This window comes from Chlorocebus sabaeus, chromosome 8, assembly GCF_047675955.1.
Source record: "Chlorocebus sabaeus isolate Y175 chromosome 8, mChlSab1.0.hap1, whole genome shotgun sequence".
NCBI lineage: Eukaryota > Metazoa > Chordata > Mammalia > Primates > Cercopithecidae > Chlorocebus > Chlorocebus sabaeus.
The window spans coordinates 10,468,272-10,482,928 of NC_132911.1; the positions used below are offsets into that span (position 1 = coordinate 10,468,272).

The 14,657-nt window shown below is 35.8% G+C and overlaps 1 protein-coding gene across 1 annotated transcript in view; it reads right to left on the bottom strand.

Moving 5' to 3' along the window:
* The window catches only part of TNKS (tankyrase), a 224,016-nt gene that overhangs the window by 51,810 nt on the left and 157,549 nt on the right, over positions 1 to 14,657 (bottom strand). The window contains exons 12-13 of the mRNA XM_007961676.3: positions 9,194 to 9,365; positions 2,796 to 2,875 (exon numbers count right to left, since the gene is read on the bottom strand). Of these exons, the coding sequence (XP_007959867.3) occupies positions 2,796 to 2,875; positions 9,194 to 9,365 (252 nt within the window). The remainder of the gene's footprint in view (positions 1 to 2,795; positions 2,876 to 9,193; positions 9,366 to 14,657) is intronic.

Here is a 14,657-nt window from a genome sequence, read left to right on the forward strand (position 1 = left end):
AGGCAATGAAAATTAGAAAAAGCAAATAAAGAAGAGCAGACAATAGCATGCATGCTCTAGGCTATAAAGGATGATTGCAGGGTCTTTGGGGATTTTCAGGCATTCACTAATTTTGCTGCCACTTCCGCCACTGTAATAAGCTATTACTACATAGAAATTAAGAACCTGAAAGATTTCTACTGATAGAGTAAGTAGGAGTGCTATGGGTTGAATGTTTGTGTCCTTCTGGAATTCATGTTGAAACTTAATCTCCAATGCAATAGAGTTAAGCAGGTGACTGGGTCATGCAGGCTCTTCCCTCCTGAAGGTGGGCTTAAGGCCTTTCTAAAAGAGGCTTCACACAGCATTTGGCCGTTTTGCTCTTCCGCCTTCTGCCAAGTGAGGATACAGCATGTGCCCCCTCCAGAAGAGGCAGCCACAAGACACTACCTTGAAGGCAGACAGACAGGGTCCCCACCAGACACTAAGCCTACCAGTACCTGGATCTGGAACCAGTACCCCTTCCTAGCCTCCAGAACTGAGAGAAATAAATTTCTATTGCTTAGAAATCGCCCAGTCTATGGTATTTTTTTTTTTTTTTTAGCAGCACAAATAAGACTAAGGCAAGAAGCTTTCACACAGGTAGGATAAAAACAAGCTCTTTTAAAGTGGTGTAATTTTCACACGACAGGAAGGAGTCTGGATGGTAAGGGCAAGTTCACAATCTCATCAACTCTATACAGAAATGCAGCAGCCTCTAAAATCTGAAAAGCCATTGTCATCTGGCCAGGTCAAGTATCTTTTCATGACAAATGAGTCTGTGGCTATATTAATATATAAATAGCACAATTGACAAATTAAATAAAAACAAAAAAATTAATACATAAATCAAAAAGAAAAGATGCAAAAATTGATAGTAAACACCGTCTATGGAGTCTGACATGATTGAAGCTTCTTCCTAATGCTGCTTTCCCCCACTGGTTCTCACATTCTAAATTAACTCTATTATTATTCTAGCAGAGAATACTGACAAAATAGGAATAAGTAGGGAATGAAACACAACTCAATTTGTGAGGCTACAGATATAGAAGCCCATTCTGCTTATTAAGTATTTGATTTTTAAGATTTAGAAATTCTTTATTCTGTTTCAGTTTTCTTTCGAATGCCAAAGTAATTTTACATCCTTCCTACCTACTTTTCATAATTTCAAATGCTTTATTCAGCAGGCAGCCTTTTCTTCTAATACCTCAATTCTAATACTTTCTAAAGTCTCTTGGAGAAGAAATTTACCAGGCCTAATTCTCACTCAATTTGTGCTGCTTTGTTTTCTTTTGCTACTTCCATTCCACAAATCAAAATAAATTTGGCCTTCACTGTGAATGGATTGTTTAAGAAACCTAAAAGCTGTAGTATTTATCTGCCCATCATGTACAAAACACATGGAATTTAAAACTGTGCACTTTAAAAATAAAGTATGTATTAATTATAGTAAGCACATATAGCAATTCTGGCACCGAGATGATCATGTTCTGAAAGGAAGCCTAATCGTTTCATCTTTAAGAATTTTATTTTATTGGAATACATTTCAAGTGAAGTATTTTTAAGAAAAAATATATAGTTTTAGATTTAAGACAACATAAAAATTTCTCCCTAGTGGCTATCACAACTAAAATTTACTATTGTTCTTTAAATAACTTAGATACTATTTTAAGTTGGAAGTGATCCTGGAAGTGCCCACATATCAAAACAAAAATAAAATTTCTAGGCAACAGAGCTCAGAATGTGTTTACCGTCACTTTCAACCAGTATATGCTATCAAGAAGGCTAATATTAGTTTGCTAAAAATCACAAAAACGAAGTTTGCTTAAGAAGAGGTGACAAAGTTGACAATACATCATAAAAAAGTACTATGACTGTCAATAGCAAATTCACTATTAACTTTTCTATAAAAATAAAGGCAAAGTCAGGTGCAGTGGTGCATGCCTGTAGTCTCAGCTATGTGGATAGCAAGCAGGGTAAGGCAAGAAGATTGCTTGAGCACCAGGAGTTTGAGGCCTGCCTGGGCAATACAGCAAGACCCTGTCTCTTAAAAAACAACAAAAAACAAACCCCAAAAGAACAACCTCCAAACAAAAAAACTTTTGCTAACTTCATCCCTAAGTGAATGATTATAGATGGGAAATGCGTGCTTTAAAAAAGCATACTCAGTATTAGAATATGATTATATTTGAAAAAAAATAAAACCACAACGATTGTTTCTATACCACAAATACAGACTGATAAAATTTTCTAAGCAAGTAAAGCTACGCAGGGAAAAAAATCTATCTTCTGCATATGAATAATTCCAATGTTGAGGGATCACAGGAATGCTTTCCTAGAATAAATGTGTGAATCTCTGAGAAAAGATCAAGAAATATTGTTTCAAATGTCATCTTGCTAATGTCTGGGCTCGATCTAGTTTATTTATTTTGTGAATGCGGCCAAAAATAGTAACATTTTAATTAATGTAAGTGAAATTAAAAGAGCTTTCATGTAACCTGAAGAAAAATTACTAAAAACCATGTATATGTGTGTGTATGTATATATCCATCTCTCTAACTATATACATATATATACACACACACACATACATATAAATGGTTTCATAAATATAAGGCACATACTGGGAATTCCTTAGTAGTAGTACAGATTTTTCCTGCCCATGACTGTCCATCCTTTTACTGTTTGTATTTGAGTAGACACACTTAGAAGCTTAAAAATGAATTGGTTAGCAAAGTTCAACAGTGCTATCCCAGATATTAAGGGCACTGACTTACCTTCACAGTTTCCAAGTCTCCAGCTTTAGATGCCTCTAAGAGTCGATAGTCAACATCAGAAGTACGTATAGGTGTACTCTCTGCATAAAAGGAAGGAAAGAACTCACATATATATATATATATATATATATATATCTCCAGACTCATATATTCCAACTGCATTCATTTTGGAAACAAAAATGGTTCTTGAGGGATCACAAAGTAGTTCAGGAGGAAAAATTATTTAGTTTGGTTTTACTAAATGTTGTAGCAAAACTTTGCCATAAATTTGTTATATAAACCTAGGGAAGCCATACAACTTTCAGTACTTAATGTTTAATTTTTCTATGTATGTACGTATGTATGTATTTATTTTTGAGACAGTTGCTCTGTCACAAAGGCTGCGTGCAGTGGCGTGATCACAGTTCACTATAGCCTCAACCTTCCAGGCTCAACCAATCCTCCCCACCTCAGCCCCCGAATAGCTGAGACCACAGGTGTACACCACCATGCCCAGCTAATTTTTGTATTTTTTGTAGAGATGGGGTTTCACCATGTTGCCCAGGCTGGTCACAAACTCCTGGGCTCAAGTGATCCTCCTGCTTCAGCCTCCCAAAGTGCTGGGATTACAGATGTGAGCCACTGAACCCAGCCTTGATTTTTCTTTTAGTCTCAATGTACTACTCTTGAAGTCTGAATCATCTTGGAGTCAGAATCATCAAGTATAATCAGTGAGCAGAAAAGGGCTACTAAATACAGACATTTGTTTAATTCACATTTATTGAATGGCTTTAGGAAAATGCAACTTTCAATGTTTATATAATTGGAGGTATGATAGCAATGCTAAATAGAATATAATTAAATTGGGCTGTTAGGTCTAGAGGCTAACAAATGAGTTATTATTTTGATTAATCCAATATAAATAAACTGAAATTCATTTCACATTGACCCAAATAAAATAAGTTTTTAAAGAAAACAATTTATACTATGTCAACCAAAAGTATGTTTATGTACATGAAGTGTGGCTTTTAGAATGAGTACACAGACGTAACACAAAAGGATGGCGCTCTAGGAGGCCTAAATTTTAGACTGGGCTCTATAATCTACAACCTTGGACAAATCATGTAACAGCTCAGTTTTTGCCCTTAGCAAGTGAGTGCTGAAAACCTTTCAGATCTAAGACTGCATTACCTTATGGTCAGAGACATCTTTTTTGAGCCCACTGTCCAAGTGGGAAGATAAACTGATGCTGTGAAGAGGTTTTACATTTCAGGGGAGAGTGGCTTTCACAGAATAAGTTATGACAATTCTTCAGTAAAAGATAAACTACTTATTTGATCATAATAGCAGGTAGAATGCTGAGGTTAAGGGAGGGAAAAAGACAGTGTTTCACATAACAAAGTAAATCTTTGAATTATTTTAAAGAGTGATATTACCTTTTAGTTTGCGGAACTGTTGAGGAAAGGAACCACATCTTGCTCATCTTTATATTCCTTTTCACACAGAGAACATTCTGAAAGCATTTGCTGGACTGATTTCCACTATGTACTGGGCTCAATGTGTCTGTCAAATCAGCTCTTTTTTTGGCTGCTCTTATTCTGTTCTTTCATGTCTCATTAGTCTCCATTATAAGTGTGCACATACACTACTGCATTTATAGGTAAGATGCTGTGTGTATATTATGCCTCTATGACAGTGATTCTGGAATTGACAAAATTCACTGATATGTCCTTTCAATACCTACAGGTAATATTTTTAGTTTATCATTTCAACAAAATAAAGAGACAGTTATTTTATGTATATAGAGTTCTGACAGTATCTTTAGATGATAGCACTTTAAGGATACATTTAATATGGCTAAATTTTTGAAATCTAAGAACTATTTGAAATTGGAACACATATCTTGATGCAGACTGTCTACTAAAGAGTATAATTTTCCAATCAAGCAAAAAGTCTTAAGCAAATATAAGAATGCTTCTGGAACTACGAGAAAAGAATTATTAGTCCTGGTTAAAGAGGAGAAAGTAAAGATGTTTAAAATATTGGTTTTACTATATAGACTTTAAAGACCTGCACCTATTATAAACCTTGAATAGGCCTAGGATAGACTTATTTTTAGAACTAATGTAAAAAATGTTATTAGATGAAATGACTTATATACAGCCCAGGAACTTTGTACAAAGTGATGCACAATTAAAAAAGATATAAAAAATGAAATTAAAAAAGGAATATGAGTGAAAGAGTAGCTGGTATGCAAAGTACTATATTAGTAAAATTCTTTATAAGTATGCTGGGTTTGTATATGTGACATTTATTTATGTATTTGTTTAGTTCTTTCTTTTTTTAGAGATGGGGTCTCAATATATTGCCCTGGCTGGTCCTGAAATCCTGGGCTCAAGAGATCCTCTTGTCTTAGCCTCCTAAGTAGTTGGGACCACAGGCATGCACCACCATACCCGGCTAATTTTTAAAAAGTTTTTTTGTAGAGACAGGGTTTCACCATGTTGCCCAAGCTGGTCTTGAACTCCTGAGCTCAAGCAATCCTCCCACCTTAGCCTCACAAAGTGCAGGGATTATAGGAGTGAGCCACCATGCTCAGCCTGTAGAACATGAAATTATAGTCACCTAGAATCAAAGATTAAAGATGGGCTTCTTATTTTGTCTCCAATCTTATTCTGACTCATTAGAGTTTTTAAAAAGTTGGAAGCGCTAGAAGGCAGCCTATTTTTAAAAACATCTTTTATAGACTGGTAGTTTGGTCAGTGTTAGACTACTGGACTGGCAACAGGTCTTAGTGGCTTATTTCAATGTGCCACTGTAAATGGTGTTTCAGTGTTTAATTTAGCTATCATAAGCCTAATCTTCACCTGTGTAGATGAAAGTAATGCTTTTCCCACACTGGGTTATACAATCACAAGAATTCAGGTCAAGATCGAACTTAAATGACCAAAAGAACTGTCTGTGGTGCTAGAAATAGTGTTATCTGTGCTATTATGGTAGCCATTAGCCATGTGTGACTACTGAATATCTGAAATGTGGCTAGTGTAACTAATGGAAGGATTTTCCATTTTATTTAATTTTAATTAGTTTAAATGTAGCCAGATGTAGCTAGTGGCTATCATATTGGAAAGAGCAAGTCTAGAGAAAGAAATCAAATCTTTTGAAATAATGTTTTAAAGTGCTAATTCATAAAAAGCTGCCTGTTTTTTTTACACTGATGTTAGTTTTGACATAAATATTGCCAGCAGTTTATAATGAAAAGTTTATTAATGTAAACTTCTGGCAATTACAGACTTGGGAGTTGAAAGTGCAGGTTTCTAAAGTAGATCTCAAATCTGGTATTAACAAGTGTATTTAAGTGAATCTCATAAAATATTATCCAGAACAAATTACTGTACATCTTATTTGACTGATATTAATACATTCTTTCAGAAGTCATTATAGATATAACCTGATATTGGATTACTAAATGATAACTAAAAAGTTCAGCTAATGCATGGTCCATAGTCTACGGAGACATACAAATTCCTGGTAAAAATATTAGTTTAAAAACATATCCTATTTCAAATAAGAAACAATTCCCATTACAAAAAAACAAATAAATAACCTTTTGGATGGCAAAATTTTCCTATATGTATTTTTTATTTGTATTAGCTTTCCAGCTCAATAAAGAATTAAACTAAAAAGTTCTGCATGTTCCAAATTAAGCATTTAATTACCTATATAATGTCTTATTTCAAAAATCAATTTTAAAGCAGATTTATCAAAATAATCGAAGAAAAATATTTAATTTGTATTCAGTATTTAGTTTTATCTTTTGCGAGAACTCATATGTTCTAACTGCATTCAGTTAGAAGACATTTTAAAAGCATTACATGGATCTAATACGCTTGATTTATTCAATACTTTCTTCTCCATTTTGTTAATTATCTCTAAAAACTATGCACATAATTTGATGCAAAGCTATGTGTTTGCCTGATTTATGGTTAAAACGTACAGAAACTAAAATTCGGTACTAAGTGATTCTTAGTAAAATGAGAAAATTTAGAAATTTTAACAAAATAAACAACTTTTAGAAATTATTAGAATTTACTGAGAGGGAAGAAATATTTCCTAGGCAAGGAGTAATATCTTCTTTAAGCAAATGTTCTATCACTCCATAGAAACAGGAAGTCAAAGTCTTTTTTTTTTTTTCTTTTGAGTTCAAACTTGAAATTTATAACAGGAAATTTCATTTGTTTAGCTGGATCTTATTTATAATAGGAAATTTCATTTGTTCAGCTGGATCTTATTTTGATAGTGAAGACACGCTAGATAGATTTCCTTCTAAATCTTCCCGTCTAAAGATCACCATTGAAGCTGAAGTAGAATGATCCCTATCTACGAACGACCTAGCATGAGGAAAACAAATCCTCATCAATAGTTTTCACAATGTTGTACAATTAGTTTTATTATGCTATTTAGCTCTGATCTACCTATAATAACAAACACATATCATGATCTCTACAAGCTCTGGAAGGGTCCCTGTTGCATCATATAGCAGTGATTCTCGACTGGGCTGTATTTCTTTCTTTTTTTTTGCGACGGAGTCTCGCTCTGTCGCTCAGGCTGGAGTGCAGTGGCGCGATCTCAGCTCACTGCAAGTTCTGCCTCTCAGGTTCACGTCATTCTCCTGCCTTAGCCTCCTGAGTAGATGGGACTACAGGAGCCCGCCAGCACGCCCAGCGAACTGACTGGCCTGTATTCCTTAGGGTCCTTGTAGAAATTTGTGGGGTCATGTTTTGTCTTCTAATACAGTCATGTCCAATCTATTTACGTAAGAATTATAAATTATTTTATTGTAACATTGTAATTTTCCCTTTATATTATAGTTAGGGCTTTTTTTAATTTTTATTTTTGAGATGGAGTCTCGCTCTGTCGCCCAGGCTGGCTGGAGCGCAGTGGCGCGATCTTGGCACACTGCAAACTCCGCCTCCCGGGTTCCAACGATTCTCCTGCCTAAGCTCCCAAGTAGCTGGGATTACAGGCACGCACCACCACACCTGGCTAATTTTTTTACTTTTAGTAGAGATCAGGGTTTCACCATGTTGGCCAAGCTGGTCTCGAACTCTGACCTCGTGATCCACCTGCCTCATCCTCCCAAAGTGCTGGGATAACAGACGTGAGCCACTGCGCCCAGCCTAGTTAGGGCATTTATATAGATTTCTGGAAAGGTCCCTATACAGTTAGGTCATACTATCTATGAATTTCACTTGTGAATATTAAAGAAGATGTCATAAGACATTCTTTATAAAAAGCGGGCACTGCACCTGATAGAGTTAAGAACTACCAGCCTGCAGGTAGAAAAACGTAACCAGAACTTCTGACTCCTAGTCTACAGCTTTCTACATTTTACTCTTCTGGTTTGTCATTTCATTCCACAGCAGATATAATTCACAGACAAAATTAAACGGTTAGGAAAGAGGTGAATTACACTAAATTTCTTTTGATTATAGTTCATCATTTTGTCAGTAGGTAGACTGCGTTACTTCCTCTAGTTTTGGGACTTAGGAAGCCAATATCTATTTTCTTATCAGTTTATGTTTAAAATATCTAACACCATACCAGGCAGACACTGAAACATTCGGCAAGATTTTATATATATGTATTTTTATTATTTATGTATGTATGTATTTATCTATTTATTTTTTAAGACAGAGTCTTGCTCTGTCACCCTAGTTGGAGTGCAGTGGTGTGATCTCAGCTCACTGCAACCTCCACCTCCCAGGTTCAAGCGATTCTCCTACCTCAGCCTCCCAAGTAGCTGGGGCTACAGGCATGTGCCACCACGCCCAGCTAATTTTTCTATTTTTAGTAGAGACAGGGTTTCATCATGTTGGCCAGGATGGTCTTGATCTCCTGACCTCGTGATCTGCCCGCCTCGGCCTCCCAAAGTGCTGGGATTACAGGCGTGAGTCACCACGCCAGGCCTATAAATATATTAAGGCCAGAAAAAGAAAAGATAATTTTATAATAGTGTCATGAAGAATTTTAAAAGTATGTCAGAACATTACACAGGTAAGAACAATTAATTAAATGTCATTACCATATGAATGATTTATGATTTTCTCTATTTGATAGATTTTATAGCTACCATAATTCCACACTGTTTATATGAGTTTTAAGTCATCTTTGATCAGAACACTCATGAGTCAGGTTTTCAATTTGAACCCCCAAAAATTAAAAGCTGTATTTGCTTCCTTCCCATGATACCTACCTTCCCCTACCTAAAAACGGAGATGGGGAAGGCCACAGGCTAAATTGCAAGAAAAGGCATGAGAAAAACTTCAGGCAAAGTAAACACTGCAAAGTTTGTCTGTGTATTTCAGCAGGGATGGAAGAGAAAACATAAAAAGCCCTGTTGGTCTATTTTAACTCACCACTCAGAATCTGCTGCACTGCTTCATTGCCCATCTGTGCTGCTGTGAAGCCTTGTAAGGAGATGATGGAGGGGTCAGAGCCGTAACTCAGCAGAAGGCGGCAGGTCTGCAGGTGGCCTGCTAGGGCAGCTCTATGCAAAGCAGTCTGACCAAGGGTGTCCAGTGCATTCATCTGAAAAACCATTCGGTGGGCACATGGAATTGAGCATCTAGTTTAGTTTCCTTTTACATCTTAGAAAATACATTCTTACGAAAACAATCAACTTTCAAAGCTTTTTAAAAGTCTCATAGATATTATTAACTTTTGCTCACTGATTCTGAGGAACTATCCTCTTTTTAGTTACCCTTCCCTGATCACCTTACTGAAAATTGCAACATACCATCTCTTCCCTGAATGACCATTTTCCTGACTATTTCCCATTTCCTGCTACTCCCTTCAACTACTAGACTGTAAGGTCTATGGAGGGAGCAACTCTGGTCTGGTATTTACTGCTTGCCACAATGAAGACGCTCACCAAATTCTTCTGAATGAATGGATTTTACCAAACTTTTCCCCAGAATATAAAGACAACAGAATATGTAAGCAAAGACTCTCAAAGTAGTTGATTATATTTCTTTTCTAATTTAGGTAATAAAGCTAATTATACAATCTTAACTGAATTACAAGCACATTTAACCAAAAAAATGATTTGAGGATTCAAATGCTCCTTTTTAAAGCTTTGAAGAGTTACACACAGGAAGAAGAATCATTTAGCTAGTTGTGAGACTGCTTAAGACAATGTGAAACACTGGGATCATGTTCTTAACCTGGTCAAACCTGACTCATCTTATCTTCCAGCAGACCCTAATCAGCACCCTCTACTCCAGTCAGACCGAAGTCCATGTTCATTGTGCTTGCTGCTCTTTTCAGACAAACCCTTCTTTCTGCCTTTCTGGCTTCTGAGATCCAGTGTAAGTCTCCTCATCTCCAAGAAGTCTTCCTTGATCTCTTGAAGACTTTGATTACTCCTTTTCTGAACATCTATGTCAATTTAGCACTTAACTGTCTTATAAAATTTAATACTGGGGTAGTTTTTCTTTGAGTTAAACTAAGGTTATTGAGAATATGAGTGCATGTTACAGACAGACTTTCCGGGTCCTCTAGAAAGCTCCTGCTAAAGGTACACGGTAAATTCTCAATTATATGCTGATTGATTATTTAAAGCGTTTGTGTACACCCACCAAATACAAGATTAAGAAAAGAAAGGATATTAGACAACTGGTCCCCCTGTTGCATCTTTCATCACTACCAGTAAGGCTGTTGTACTTACTCAGGAAAGGGTTCATATAAATTGTTGATGGTCTTTCACAAAACTCCCATGAAATACTAATATATTTAACTCTATCACATTTGCCAGAAGAAAAATGACTGCTGATACATAGCAACAAAAAAGCACAGCCATTAGCATTTATCAGTGGAAAACACAAGCTGCCAAACTAACTTGAGTTTTGATTTCTTTGTTACTTCTTCAGCACAGAAGAAAAACCTAAAATTGTGAACATTCAAATCATCAACATTTTTCTGGAAACTGGGTAAGAAACATACTAACTTATTCTATTATAGTAATGGGAACTCCCAATCCAGCTTGTTAAAGCATGGGAACATGATTTGATGTCACCAAAAATACTTAACATCCAGCACTAAAGTGATTATTTTCACCAGGTTACAGAAACTGTCTCAAATAAAGAGACTGCTACATTTAATATTACACCTCAACTGTAGTAATTAAATGCTTAAGACTGGCTTGACCTATCCATTCAGGAGTCAGAATAACGGATGTCTGGCAGTTCTGGAGGCAAAACATATTCCCACTTTTTCTTGTGTCTAGAGACTGCAACCTTAGTGTATGTATTTTTATTTCTGAGTAGCAAAAATGACTTTCCAGAAGATGAATAACTGAGTAAAACTATATAAAATCACAATGACATTTGGCTCAAAATGTTTAGGACATGAAATTAGGATTCAAAAAATGCCACAACAGTTCTGGAAACCAGCAAGCAGACCACAAGAAAATGATTGAGGGGAATCCTTCAATATTCTACTCAGTGTGAACAGCGTAGTCTCAAACAGCTAATCCTGAGGTCACTTCTCCCAAACTTAAAGCTATCATTGTCTACATCACTCATTTGGTAATTAATCACAAACTGTTCTGTGACATCTGTACTTATACCTTTAACTGTGAACATGTGTTTGTCTCAACCTAAAAGTGATTTCAAGTAAGCTGAGAGTTGAAAACAGTCTGTATTCTTTAGCTAGAGTGACACTGCATTTTTTCCCCCAAACCATGACACATTGACAGTAAAAGTGAACAATTAAAAAAATTAACAGGCATTAATATATCTGTGATACAAGAACAAATGACAGGTTCTCCAAGTATTATGAGAACCAAGTCCAAACTCTCCAACTGAGAATACGAAGATCTTGCTTTTCATTGTTTCCATTTTCTGGACCTTTTGGACTAACTAATCATGACTTCTGACTGTTTAATAAACAAACCCCTTTACTTCCCCAATTTTCAGTCCTTACTGAAAACGTATTGTTTGTATTTTGTCTATATATATTATATATTTAATTCCTGAACATTCCCACCTGAAATTCTATTTTCTTCATGAAATTTCTCCAATCTTCCCCAGGCTGCCACCACCAATAGAAATAACTGTTTATTCCTCTGAATATAAATTGATCTATACTTCTCTTACTAGATATACTACTTTCCAGGTCATATAGTAGTCAAATAGACTGTGTTAGACAATTATTAGATTTTAAGTTCCTTAAGAGAAGGATATTGATCAAATTCAAACTTTATATATCCTCCTAGCAGTAAGTACCATGCCTTGTATAAACAGATATTTGAAAACGGTTGGTAAGTGAATGACTCACAAGAGCAACAAATAAATAAATTCTGGTGATAAAAAATACTACTTCTGACATACTGTTCTGTATATTGAACAAACATTAGGAACTACTGAAATGTTCTCTATCTAACCAAAATGCATTCCTCTTTCGCTGGAAATTGAAGAAGGGTAAATGCCAGTGTTTATAGAACTGCTTAACATTGAAAATGAATTTGCTTTATCTGTAATCAAAATATCATTTAAATTGGTCCTAATGTTTCTACAGGGGTTTTACAAGTATTCCTCATTCTCATCGGTGGTGTGCATAGTCACAGCACTTCCTGTGAGGAATGAAAGAGACAAATGAACACGATTTTAATTGTTAAATAGAATACTGACATAGTAATAAGTATTTTACTTGAAATGTTTTCTAATCCTTTAATGTGTTGTGAACTCACTACAGAGTATGGAACTAGATTTCGATTTGCTAGCTGAACTTGGGTGTACTATTTGTAAACATTCGTGTGGAAATTTAAAAGAAACAATCAAATTCCCTGAAAAGATTTACATATATATATATTATAATACCATAGATCATCTTTGCTTGTTTCAAGGGGTACTAATCTTGCTCACGTGCCTTAAGAAATAAGAAACTGAGCAAAACTGATTAGACTAGAGGGTGCCAATCCAATGAATGCCTGTACTCAACAGTGAGTCTTATTCATAATTATCCCTTTTTCATCCCCGAGACGGGACAGACCCTATCAGCTGCAGGTGGTATACTTCTAAGCCAAGGACACATAAAGTATGGGTTGTAAAAGACGACATTTAGGCCACAGAGAAATAATACAGAAAAATCCAGTCTGCAGAAAGAAGAATGAAGCGGATGAACAAACACTGGCAGAGAAAAGAAATCATGCAACCTCAGAGAAAGAGAGACAGAGACAGGGAGCAACAGAGACACAGAAGTGGGGAAAGAGGGAGAAACAGGGAGGGAGAGGCATAGAGAATGGCAGCCAAATTACCTAACAGTTTCTAAATTCCTTGTTCTGGTCTTTTGTGAATCTCAGTTACAATTCTTACATATTATGTCTGGGAGATAACCATATGGATTTCTCACAGAAGTAATAAACACATTTATATTAATATACATTTATATTAGTATAAAATAGATTTCCACTTGTGTTTAATCTAGATTGAGTTGGTTTGTTACTGAGAACTAAAATGTCTCTGGGACACTTGCCCGTTTGGACTTTATTTTGGTATGATGAAACCTCAGATATTATTTGCACTGTAAAAGATACTTAAGATCTATAGTATCTTTAAAAGTACTTTAACATCTTTGGGCTAATAATCTACTTATTAATCTCCCTCTAGAAAAGCATTAATAAAACTCTTATAATGGGCTGACACATTTCCCCAAGTGAGCAAAGATTCGTGATTGCTTCTAAATGTGAGAAATAAGCCTATTAAATGTCAATTATTATGTCACAATATCTTCTTAAACACAATGTAAATAAATCTGTCAAATTAACACACACGAACATGAACTGTCAAAAAATTCCTTCATGTTTCACGTATTTAACAGATACACATAATGACAAAATAGCTCTGCTTTATATACGAAAAAATGCATTTATGAATTAAACTTCTTGAATACCATATGCAGTTGGGGCATAAGTTTTGTTAATAATGAGAGCAGACAATTCACTAGTGACAGAATGCAGAATGCTAGGGCAGACTAACCATAATAAAGAAAAAATTGCTACATGAAGGATAAAATCTTCATGTCTTTCCTATTTAGACTCTATAGTACTCCCAAAAAGCAGAGGATAATAAATTATTGATTTTTTTTTAAGGTACAAAAGTTTACTCCTAGTAAATGAGGATTTTTTCAGATGAATTGGTTAATGCTCAAATATTCTTATAACTCTCCTTTCCTTAGTAGCAATTTGTTTTCTAATGTTTTGCTGAATATTGCCCCCTTCCCCCTCTAGAGCCACAGCCATCCTCCACCTTGCTCTGGGTCCTGAGAAAATCACTTCTATGAACCACATCAACAGACTCTTTTGGTCTTCATTGTTTTGATGAATTTGGTCATGGGCACTGGGAGGAGATGGGGGGCACTGGGAGGAGATGGGGGGCACTGGGAGGAGATAGAGGACAGCAGGACAATGAAGAGTAAGATTAGATACATCCTATGATCAAAGGCTACAGGTGCTGCCAGGTGGCCTTTTCCATATAGCTACCATCTTCCAGTGCCAAGAACCTCCTTTCCCTTGTCCCTTCAGACCAGAGATGATCATACCTCCCCCTTTGCTGCTAGTACAACCTCACTCCTTGCTGCTTTCCTTGAACCTTGCCCACATGTTTGTATATAATTCCTTTATTAAACTTTCATCAAATTACCCACGTTAAGTGTGCAGTTTATTGCCAAGACCCTAACTGATATACCTCTCTACTTCTATCTCCCTAGAATTTCTCCTTCAAAAGCTACCAAAGCCCTCATATAAAAACTGTGTAAGTAAATGTCCCAGTCTGCCTTGATTTCTCTCTATGGCACTGGTCACCTGCTCCTTCTTCATACTCC